Source organism: Elephantulus edwardii, unplaced genomic scaffold (genome assembly GCF_000299155.1).
Source record: "Elephantulus edwardii isolate Elephantulus edwardi_28Jun2011 unplaced genomic scaffold, EleEdw1.0 scaffold00056, whole genome shotgun sequence".
NCBI lineage: Eukaryota > Metazoa > Chordata > Mammalia > Macroscelidea > Macroscelididae > Elephantulus > Elephantulus edwardii.
Genome location: NW_006399806.1, coordinates 647,762 through 660,471, shown reverse-complemented (window position 1 = coordinate 660,471; position 12,710 = coordinate 647,762). Strand labels below are relative to the sequence as shown.

General features: G+C 36.3%; 1 protein-coding gene across 1 annotated transcript in view; it reads right to left on the bottom strand.

Annotated features, from left to right (window-relative positions):
* GUCY1A2 (guanylate cyclase 1, soluble, alpha 2) overlaps positions 1-12,710 on the bottom strand; it is a 453,384-nt gene that overhangs the window by 325,996 nt on the left and 114,678 nt on the right. Inside the window, exon 4 of the mRNA XM_006887289.1 lies at positions 8,930-9,648. Within this exon, the coding sequence (XP_006887351.1) occupies positions 8,930-9,430 (501 nt within the window). The 5' untranslated portion in view covers positions 9,431-9,648. The remainder of the gene's footprint in view (positions 1-8,929; positions 9,649-12,710) is intronic.

The window sequence follows — 12,710 nt, the reverse complement described above, 5'->3', positions numbered from 1 at the left end:
GTAAAAATAATACAATTAAAAAAATTCAAAATTTAAAAAAAGAAATAACATTATAAACCAATAAGCATCATTTCAAAGATTCCTTGACAAAAATATTAGCAAGCAAAATGCAATGATATATCAAGAGGTTTATACACTGGAGGAAAATGGGACTTATCTCAAAAACTCAAGTTCAAGAGCTAAACACTATTATGTCATATTAACTGGTAAAGAGCCTGTAGCATCCTCTCAATATAGGCCAAAAACAATTTGACAAAACCAACACCCACTCAAAATTAAAAATCTCAATTAATTAGTACTAGAAAAGAATTTCCTCATCTTAATGAATATTCTCTGCAAACAAACTATAGTTAACAATACCTACTGCTTTCTGTCTATCTGAAGAAAAGATGTCTACTCTCTACATCAACACTCTCTAGTCAAGATTGTAACAAGAATATTAAGTTAAGTGATTAAAAACAACAACAACAAAAAAAAAAACAAACCCCAAAAATAAAAAATAAGAAAAAAAAATAGTATCTATTCTCAGACTAATGCTTGTGGTAAAGTGGTAAGAAGCTGACCTGTCTGTAAGAAACTTACATCTAAAATTTATAGAATACATCAGCTTCTCAACAAGAAAAATGCAAATAACCCAATCACAAAACAGGCACAAGATATGAATAGGCACTTTACCAAAGAAGAAAATTCAGATTGCCAACAAACACATAACAAAATGTTCAAACTCCTGAACTGTTAGAGAAAAGCAGATAAAAAGAAGGCGATAACATCTTATCATAGCAACAACAGCAAAGTTCAACAGGACAGCAAACAACTGCTGGTGGGAAAGTAAAATAGTATAACCACTACAGGAGGCAGTCTGGTACTCTTTTCAAGTGTTATAAATAGACATTCCATTTGACCCAGCTACCCCACTATTAGGAATATACCCTAAAGAAATCAGAGTTGTAACACAAACTAATGTATGCACACCCCTGTTTATTGCAGCATAATTCACAACAGTAAAGAGACAGAAGCAGCCTACCTGCCTCTCAACAAACAAATGGATAGAAAAACTGTGGTACACTCACAAAATGGAATATTACACTGCATTGAAAAACAATGAGCTTGTAAGACACTATACAATATGAAATATGAACTATCTCGGTCATAAAAGGACAAACACTGCTTAAAACCGCTGTTACAAAATAGGATGGACAAGGGGGAAGGGTAACATAGAATAGGAAAAGAGTGATTAGATAATGAACACTGCAGTGGAATAAGAAAAGGGAGGGATTATCTGAAAGGAATGGATGATTAGACACTACATGTATGAAAACAATCTGGAACAAGACCTGCATTAACAAAGTGAATTCAGGGAAGAGGAGGGAAAGTAGAGGAAGGAAAATATATATCAATGAAATAATGAAAACCCAATCTTTCTGAAAACTTTACCAATTACAATTTTTTTTAAACATTATACAATCAGGAAGAAAAAAGAGAAACAAAACCCAACCTACTGCTCTTGTGTCATAGCTGAACCTTCTTGGATTTTAGAGGCTGTAGATCTCATGGGACGAGACTGTCTATTTTTTCCCTGCAGAGCCACTGGTGGATTGAACTGTCAAAGAGGAGTGGCCTTCGGACTATTAGGGCAACTCCCTACAGACTAAACAACCAGAATCCCTCACCTCAACATCAGCCATAAAAATATCCAAACATAAAATTTTTAAAATCCCATTCATAATATAACATCAAAAAGAAATTAAATGTACAAGGATAAACGTAACAAAGTGAAAGCTGCAATACCTGCAAATCAGTATGTATTACAAAATCAAAACTATGAGAAATATAAACAAAGAATAATCAATACTATTAAAATGTCAACTCTTTTCCAGTATTATCGATACATTTAATGCAGTTACTATCAAAATATCAATAATCTTTATTAAGAAATTGGCAAATGGATCCTAAAATTTCTGAAGAAATGCAAAGAACCTAGGATTGCCAAATAATTTTAAAAAGGAACAAAGTTAGAAGGTTTATCATGCATAATTTCAAAATTTACTTTGATGGAACTAAGACATCCTGATATCAATGTAAAATTAGACATAAAGAAATGAATAAAAATTAGAACTCAGGGCAGGAACCTTCAAGGTCTTTTGGCTGTTTTCTGAAACAAGGTTCTATAGGTCCAATGTCCAAACAACCGTTTTCTCAACAAACCATGCTAAGACAATTGGAGTCCTATATGTAGTAACAAGATGTTGTTGTTGTTATGTGCCATCGAGTTGCTTGCGACTCATAGCGACCCTATATGTACAACAACCCTAAACTCTGTTCTGTCCTGTGCCAATCGCACTGTCTCCGACACTCCCATCCCGATTATCCCAGTCACCGAATCAACCCACCTCATAGAGGGCCTTCCCCTCCTGTGCTGTCCCTCCACCCTCCCAAGCATGATGTCCTTCTCCAAGGACCTGACTCTCCTCACAACATGTCCAAAGTATGTTAGACTGAGCCTCAGAATCCTTGCCTCCAAGGAGTCACCCGGTTTAACCCTTTCCAGGACAAATCTGTTTGTTTTCCTAGCAGTTCATGGTATTCTCAATACTCTTCTCCAGCACTACAGTTCAAAGGCTTCAATTCTCCTTCTATCCTCCTCAGTCATTGTCCAACTCTCTGATGCATAACAAGTGATAGCAAAGACCATGGCCTGTATCAGGTGCACCTTAGTCTCCAGAGAGACACCATTGCTCTTCAGTACTTTGGAGAGGTCCCTAACAGCAGACTTTCCCATAGCAATGTGCCTTTTAATTTCCTGGCTGCTGGTGCCAAGACTGTTGACTCTGGAGCCAAGCAAACTAAAGCTGTGTACAATCTCAATCTCTTCACCATCCATCCTGATGCTGCCAATTGGTCCAGTGGTGAGAATCTTTGTCTTCTTGACATTGAGCCTCAATCCATATTGTAGGCTGCAGTCCTTGACACTCTGCAGCAGGAGCTTCAGGTTCTCTTCAGTTTCAGCAACAAGATAAATTATAAAAATAAACAAAACCTGAAGCTTTCGCACTCCACACAAAAAATTATTTCAAAATGGAACATAGACTTAAATGTACAAGTTAGTACTATAACATTACCAAGGGGGAAATGGCAGAAAAAAGTATTGTGCTCTTTAATTGAGTAAGGATATCTTTGCTATCACACTACAGCACTATCCATGAAATATTTGCATCATAACAATTGAAAACTTTTGTTCTTCTAAAAGCACTAATGGAAGGGAAAGATAAATGAAGGATTAGAGGGAAGAAACATTTGCAATCAATGGATGCCAAGAACCAAGGATGGGAACAGGAATGGACTACAAATAGATACTGGAAAATTTGTGGAGTCATCATATTGTACTAAAACAGTATTTGTGATGATAATTCTCCAACTTCATATATTTACTAAAAGCCACTGCACTGCAACCATAAAACTGTTCATGTGGATAAAGACTGTTCCAGTAGAAATGGGGAGGTGGAGAGCACATTTTATACAGCTCTTCAGATTTTAATTCACTGAGACTCAGAACTACTGGCTAAAAACAAGATGATCCTAACTTAAAACCAAAAGGAGCAATTAAGTAACATTCTGCACAATTTCTGAGTAAAAGGACTATAATTTCCCCCTGAGAATTTATAGCACCAGAAAGAAACAATATCTGAGCTCCAGCAGGAGGCATCTTCTTTACAAATTCAGGCAGTGCTGAAATTTTTCTTGCTGACAAAAATAAAAACATGGCAAAATGTGCACCTGAAGCTTAAGGATCACTGCTGAAAATACACAATTCACTATGTAACCCTCTAAATACAAAGGGTCATCTGCAGTTTCTATATTGTAACTTATACAATGCAGTATCACATATACCTAGTTATAAAATATTATAAAGGTTAAAAATGAACAATTAAAATTAACCCTACCAAGAACCTCATCAAAATACTAGTACATTTCATTTATTTAAAAATGTGACTCTCAAAAAATAATCTTTAATCTTATTTATAATTACAATAGTCAAGAAAACTTCAGACAACTTCAAACAAGACTATTTCTGTTATGAGATGCTACTTTTTAGACAGCTATGCTCACATCCATCACTAAAATTAGAGCCCAATATTTAAAATTCACTATGACCTGACACTTTGTCACTATGACAAAGAAGAAATGTTTATATTTCCCTAAATGAAATTACAATTTAAATCAAATAATGCATTCTTTTGACAACCAGATAAAGCTTCTCTTTCAGCTGTTTAGCTGCAATGTGGTGAGACTGACAAATAGACTTAAAGCTTTTCAAGCATCCTGACAGAAAAAGATGAGCATGTGTCTAGAAATGATAAAGGAGCATTTTGGAACCTAATTTGACCAAAGTCAGAGGTTAATTCCTATTGCATCCTTTTAAAATTCCTTCCCAGTGTTTGTTTTGCAGCTTCTAATTAATAAGACAAATGTAAGAATGCTTCTGGGAACAAAAAGAACGTGAGTGTGCTGTACTTTTCCTCAGCTCCAATTCTGAATACAAAGGTGAAGATGGGTAACAAAGCTCTCTCCTCGAGATGATGTATTTCAAATGTGGGGTTGCTTCCAAGGTGTTATTAATGTTCTCTGAAGCATTGCTGGTAAGGGAAAAAGGTGTCAAAAGAACTCATTTAATGTATTGTTTCTCAAAATCTACTGCTACTTCAAAGGTTGTGCCTAAGCTAAAGCAAGCAATCTGTTTTCTTTTGGAAGTCACTGGCATAGCAAAATAATGTGATAAGTAACAATGAAAAAAATATTAGTAGACACAAGTAATCCTTTTTTTTAATCTAAAAAGTTATTTGGTCTGAAAAGGAGGCCAGGAAATGTTTAAATATTAATAGTGCATAAATAAAAAGTAAATCTGATCAGAGCCCTTAAAAAATTTGTGAGAGTCTCCTTCTCATCTTTATGGGCATCACTCATCTGTCAGTTTATTTTACCATGTTGACTTCTGTGTTATGATGCTGGAAGCATTGCCACTGAGATTTCAAATACCAGCAGGGTTATTCATTCATGGTGGACTAGATTCAACAGACATTTCAAGCAAAGAGAGTCCTGGTGGTACAGCACCGGAGATTACCCATTCTTCTCCCGCGGAGTAGCCAGTGGATTCAAACTATGTGCATTCGGAATTGGTAATTCTCAAACTTCTCACTTCTCAAATGGTGAAATTATGCTAAAACATAAATATTTTCAAGCTCTTTAAAATTGTATTGTCTTATCAAGACTAACCAAAAAAATTAGAGACTTGTGAACAACATGAAGTTTGTCGTTATGTGTCCTCAAGTCAACTAAAACCCACAGCGATTTTACGAATAACAGACCCTGTGGATCTACACCTTGCCCTATTCTGTGCCATCCTCATCACTTCCAACAAACTTGAGCCCATTGTTATAGTCACTGTGTCAGCCCATTTAAAGACCTAGCTTCAAAACTGCATTTCCTTATTAAGACTAACAAAAAATTAAAGACTAGGAACAACAAAACATAGTTTAAAAGTTTAGTCTTGACAGTCATACTTTGGGCATGTTGAAAGGAGGGACTGGTCCTTGGAGAGGGACATCATGTTTGGCAGAGTGGAGGGACAGTGCAGGAGAGGAAGACCCTCGATGAGATGGATCAATTCTGTGAGTGGAGTGGTGAGAATGAGTGCGTTTGAGACAGCGAGGTTGGTACAGGGTAGAATGGCATTTAGGGCTCTTGTACATAGGGTCACTATGAGTCGCAAATGACTCGATGGCACATAACAACAACAACAACAGTCACTATTTTATCCCTCATGGATAAGAATTTTTAAATTCGGTTTTGTTCCTTATTTCCATGCTTCAGGAAACTATAAACTTATAACTTGATGGCATTCAAAAAATGTTATCCTCTGGTTATGACCCTGTCAGGGAGCCTCTCCAAAATACTTAAAAGCAATGATGTTATGTTAGTTTGAAGACAGAGGTACACCTGAATCAGGCCAGGATCTTCTCAATCACTTGCTATGCATCAGAGAAATGGGAAAGTGAGTAAGGATGGCAGAAGAATGGAAGAGCCAACCAGTATGTCTTGGAAAAAGTGCAGCCAAAGTCCTCCTTGGAGACAAAGATGATGAAGCTTCATTGTTCATACTTGGGACATGTAGCTAGATGAGGCTATTTCTTAGAAAGGGACATCATGCTTGAAAAGATGTCAGTGAAGGAGAAGATGACCCCCAAGGAGATGAAATGGCATAGTGACTATGGCAATGGGCTCAAGTATGTCAGAGATAATGAAGATGGTACAGGATAGAACAGGGTTTAGATCTATTTCACAGTGTCATTATGAGTTCTACTTGACTTGATGGCAACTGACAGCAACAATGTCAATTTGATATAACTATAACATCCTGTCTGAGATGATAAGGACGATGCAAGATTGGCCAAGGTTCAGATTTGTTTTTCACAGGGTAACAACCTGTCATACTTAAGTTGAGGGCACATAAAAACCACAACTCATAGCCTCCTAAGTATCTCCTTCTGGCAAACTCAGGTGAGTAAAAAAAAAAAAAAAGGTAAATATAAGGATATTTGTATTACTACTTGTTGTTGTTGTTGTTGTTGGTGGTGGTGGTGGTGGTGGTGGTGGTGGTGGTAGTGTTGTTCTTATATGCCATCGAGTCACCTGCAATTCATTGTGACCCTATGTACAACAGCTCTGAACCCTGCTCTATCCTGAGCCAACCTCACTGTCTGTGGCACACCAACCCTCATTAGTCTAGTCACTGAGTCAATCCATCTTATCAAGGATCTTTCTCTCCTGTGCTGTCTCTCCACCCTTACAAGCATGATGTCCTTCTCCAAGGACTGGTCCGTTCTTGCAACATGCTTCAAGTAGGTCAGACAGAGTTTCACTTATGCTAAGTAAAAATCCAGCCTATTGCTTGATTTTTAAAATGCCACTAACATGTTTAACTTATAATTGTATCTTCCCAGCAAGCACAGTTCCATATTATTGAAACTGTCAGGAGGCCTTGACATCTGAGTCATCATTTTATTGTGTCAACTTATTATGCTGGTATACAAATTAAATAGAAATGCAAGCCAGATGACATATATGAGGGAACGTAAACCAGGGAGGAAAAAAACATGAAAATTTTCCTTAAAATGCACAAAATATATTAAGTAAGTGATATTGGTATATATTCTACTTCAGGCACATTTAAAAGAGAACACAAACTTCAACATTAAAAACCAAAAATTCTTCATACTCTCCTAGTTAAATATCATATTTTTATGAAAGAGAACTGACAGGTTTATAATCTCTAAATTAAAAAAGAATATTTATTACATTAAAGTTAATAAAAAATAAGAACAAAAACATTCAGTTCGTTTCAGTAATTCTAAAATATTTTAAAATTGATAACAATTACTGGATATATATGTAAAATGTTTACACATAAAATATTTCAACATCACTGTGAGATCAGAAGGAATAATGATAATTTGTTCAGATTTAATTATACTTTAATTATAATAACATGCCAAATTGGGATCTGCAGATATATCTTTGGGTTTGAATTACTGAACTTGTATGACAATAACATTACTGAATAATTCTCCTAAATCATGTATTTCAGGTATACTGAATAAATATCCATCATGCCCTCTTTCTCAAGTATATTGTTTAAAAAATTTCCACAGAACTTAAAAAATTATAAAAATCATTAAGAATTCTGTGCTGCATAAATTCCTCAAAAATGTCTTTAGCTCTGGCTTCAGGAGGTCATTTCCTCTTTTATTAGTTTAGAGTTGCAGGCATTAGTTTTTAATTGCCTCTGCAACTCTTCTGCCCCTTAGCCCATAGCAACCTCTTTATTTCTAAAAGTCAACTAAAAAACTCAACAGCTTCCACAAAATGCTTGGAACCAAGCTATGTAGTCTAAAATACAACAACCATCTCTTCAAAAAAACCTACCCCTTTTTAATCCTGTTGCATAAGAAGGAGGGAAAGAAAAAGAAAAAAAAAAACAAATACACAGCTGGAAAATGAATGACCAAATATCACTCTGGAAATTTGTACTCTTTTTTTTCCATTGAACGCTAAAAGTATATTACCACATATAAGAATAGGCATGTATAATTTTTCTTTGCATTGCATTCTTAATGTGTTTCATGCTTTCCCTGAAATTAGCACAACTACTTTAAAATTTATTCCTGGTGTCCTTTCTATTAACTTATATAAAATGTTTCACCTAACTTTTTTCAAAACAGATCTCAAAATTCTACAATAAAGATACAAAATTTCAAGGTATTCATTCTTGAGGATTGAGCATGGTTCCTGGAACAAGTCCCCATTTTAGCACTAAAATGTGACTCGAAGGGTGATCTTGAGATGCAGCCACTTCATTTCCAACTTTAGAGAAACTGCAGTATTTTATAAAGAGATAGATAAAAACAGGATGTAAACCAGATGTTCTTGGATTATAAAATTTAAAATGGAATTTATTTAAACAGTAGATAGCTTTTTAATCTGTATTTATTTAAGGATAAGGCAAGCAAGTCGCACAACAGTGAGAGCAACACTTTGCATTTCTCCCATAATTTGATTTCAATCAGTAGGCATATTCATGGCTGTACTGTATCAGGTCTTTAATGCATCCTATCATTTTTCTAATTGCCATGATAGTATTAATAAATGTCTTCTTTTTATATGTGGAAATAAATTAATAGATGAGGCAGACACTATGCAAAATGCCTGGGAGTGGGGCCAAATCTTTTTATATACATCCAGGGACCAATAATTTTCTAAATGGTACTTTAAGCTCTCTTGGCTAAATGATTATAAGTATACAAGCACATAATTTCTGAAATAATTAGCCACTTTCCTACAGTCCAACATCCATCTCGATCCCATGACCACTTACCTTGTCTTTATTTTCAGTGCCAGAAGCCTCAAGCTTGGTCCTAATCACAAATGGGGTAGACAGTCGCAGCAGGACCCTTTCAAAGGTGGTATTAATCTTTGGGGAAACAACTTCAAAGCAGTCCTCAAACTTGAGCACTTTGTGAATGTCACATCGGAGCTGCTTCCGTAAGCCTTCCCCCAGCTGAAGGACTAACATGTTGGAGTCAAACATCAGGTGGAAAGGGAAGGCTCTGCAGAAGGTGTTGATGCTAATTCTGAGGTCTGCAGGAGCTTGGGATGTTCCCAGCGGAAGGTTCTTTGTGATATTAGTATTTTCACATTCTTTGATAAGGAAACTGAGACAACTACAGTTGCCTGGGTTTGAACCATCCAAGCAGAGCTTCTCACTGGCAACCTGTTCCACATCCACGTCCAGCTGGTAGATCTTCTTTCCTGCTGCCTTAATCATGCCGAGCATCGCAAAGCCCACAGTATGGTGAGGATGGAAGTAGTGCAGCATGAGGGCACCTTCAGGGAGCTCTTTGCATAGGAAAGATGGTGACTCCAAGGTGGCCTGTTTTCCAAAAGAAGTTCTAATATGTTCCAACAAAGCATCAAAGCCATTAAAAAAGTCCTGCAAGGTGCCGCCTACAGCTCGAAGGACTCGCTCATTCTCATCAAAGCATATATTAAAGAACTCCTCACCAAATCTCTCTTGAATTTCCTCAAACTTCAAACCTAGAGGTAAATAGGAAGCAAATGTTAGTAAAGTATAATAAAAAAAATCATTTATAGTTATTTTCATTCTTATTAAGTCAGCTAGCTAATGAGTGAAGCACAAGTGTGTTCTCTCTCTCTCTCCCCTACAATTTTCCCAAACAAGCAATATATTTCCCAAACAATTTAATTCAATACCTTAGAATTAGAGAAAGTAAAATTCAGTTCATCCTCTAGATGCTTCCGAGATTTAATGAGTCAGAACTTTTTAAATGCTGTTTGTCTAGCTGTTCACTTTTCTTTGCATATCTCCTACTCTATTTACTGTAGTTGTTGTTGTGGTGTACAATCAAGTTGGAACCAACCCATTGCTGATCCTTCAGTGGGTTTTCAGAGGCAGTTAATCTCATGGGAGGAGACTGTCCATCCTCCTCCCGCAGAGCAGCTGGTGGCCTCAAACCCTGTACCTTCGAGACTGCAGCACAGCTTCTTGGTACTAGGCCACCAGAGCTCCCTATTTATTGTAATTGCATCTCATAAATAATATCCATCTTTTATCCTTATATCCAAATTATCTATATGTCTACATTATATCTATATTAGCATCTTACTTGTTATCAAAATAAATTCATTAAGGGGAAAATATAACCCAAGAAGGAAAGGCATCAGACTATCAAGCAGAAACAGAAGCAATAACATATAAGGAATCTGACCAGGCAGAGTTAAAAGCCTTTACTAGTGAATCATGTATGATGATCTAAAGTGGGTAAGAGGTAGCATAGGGGTGAGGATGGATGGAGGGGACATAATCATAGGGTAACACAATTTGATGGGTTGAAGGAGGGGTGGGTAATGAAATGGGAAAGATCTGGTGTGAAAAACAACATATACAGAAAAGTAAACCAGTATAAAACAAAAAGTGGGTTATTTTTTTTTAAAAAAAAGTCTTTACTGAACTTTCCTAGTATACTCTCAACCACAGATGCACTGACAAAAATAACTACATCTTGTAGTAATATTATAGTAAAATAAAATCTACATTCGATGCATTCAACAGTTATTAGAAACCAAATCATATATAATGGATTTATGTATAAATCCATGAGAACGATCTGAGGGAAATTATGCAAGAACTTAGGACCTAAAGAGGAAGACTGTTTAACACGTCTGAAAGAGTGCTTGCTTGACAAAGAAGGTTTTCCCATAGTCTCTCTGTTGTTCCTTCTTTGAGAATGGCTGAATCAATACATGTAGTCTCCACAGTGATATTTTCTTCTCTAAATCAACAGACGCTAAGGATGAGTGAAGAAGAGTTCCTGGTCTGAAGTGCAAGAAGAAACGAGGACTCTTACTAACATAGCCCATGTGAGGTCTGAGCACAAAATATGGGAAGATATGGAGACCCCTGAGTTTGTGGCTGGTCTTTGAACCTCACCGTTGATGGCTAGAGATGAGCTGGCCCAAACCTGAAATGACCAGCCCAAACGTGGACGAAGAAATGACTGACACTGTGAGCTAGCAGAGAGTGCTAAAATCTGACAATTCGCTCTGGAATGGTCCATAGCTTTTTACATTTTGTTCTAAGCTTTATACTTATTTTGAGGGTGCTCCCATCCAGAAGTAGGAGAATGGAACACAGTTAATAATATTAAACAAAAGTAGACTCAAAACATGTCAAAATACTGTTTTTTCAGAGCTTAGAATTGAGGTTGCAAATTGCTGATACTCAAAGTAAGAGGTCATTCTGACGAAGAAGTTGCTTAAATAATTGTGAAGTGAAAAGTGGAAAATGTCAGCAAAAGAGTCCCTTTATAAAGAAGCATATCATGTTCAGCTTTGTTTCACACAGTTGATGCTCAAGGGAAGCTAAGAAAGTCACCTATTAAGATAAAAAAAAAGCCATCATTTCACATTGTCATTTTACAAAACTGTCCTTGAACATATGTTACAGTCACCAATAACTAAGCTAGGCAGCAATGGTGATAATTGCATTTATCTGTAGTCCCTAGTGCTGAAAAGAGTAAACAGGATAGATATTCTCTGTTGTAAATATTATTCTGCTTCTGTTCCAAACCCTCCATGGAAAGTGCTTTAATAATAACTTAAATGAGTATATATTCTTTCTTTCTTAACTTTTTTTATGTCTTTATTTTCCTTTTTCCTTTCACAACGATTTCTTCCTTCAAATACTGTTTTTTCCTCCCTTGGCTTTTAAGCCATAATAAAATTATTTGGTCCCTGTTTATCTGAAAAATTCACTCTCACTTCCTTCACTGAACGGTTTCCTATACTAAACCATTACATCACTACAACTGTACTGCAAAAATAACAGTAGTAGTAGTAGTAGTACTAGTAGTAGTAGTAGTAATAATAATAATAATTCCTCAATGTACAAATTAAACTTATGTTTCTTCAATGGTAGTGCTGTTTGTTGCTATTAAATGTTTTAATTACTGATTTCTCATTAAAAATTAAAATAAAAATCAATTAACTTCTCAATTCTGCCTATATCTACCTAACTGTAAAATTCCATGTATCACTGCTGGACAATGACAAAGGATGACGGAAGAAGATTCAATGACTTTCAGTTATGGTGCTGGAGAAGAGTCTTGAACATACCATGGACCACCAAGAAAACAAACAGGTATATCTTGGAAAGGGTGAAACCAAGTTTCTCCTTGGAGGCTACTATTTTGGGGCACATGGTCAGGAGAACTGGTCCTTGGAAAAGGTCATCATGGCTGAAAGAGTGGAGAGACAACTCAGGAGAGGAAGACCTCGGATGAGATGGATTGATCCAGTAACTGGATAAATGGAAGTAGGTGTGTCAGAGTCAGTGAGACTGGCTCAGGACAGGGCAGGCTTCAGAGCTGTTATACATGGGTCTCTTTGGTTGCACGTGATTAGACAGCATGTAACAACATCACTGAAAATATTCCATTAATTGCTTCTAACCTTTGAATATTTGTATCTCCAACGAACTTGAGGACCTTGGTGCACAGAAGGGAAACATAATTACTTCTAACTTGCATTTTTCATAACACTGAATGTGCCACTGCAATTATTAAAGACAGATATAAAGA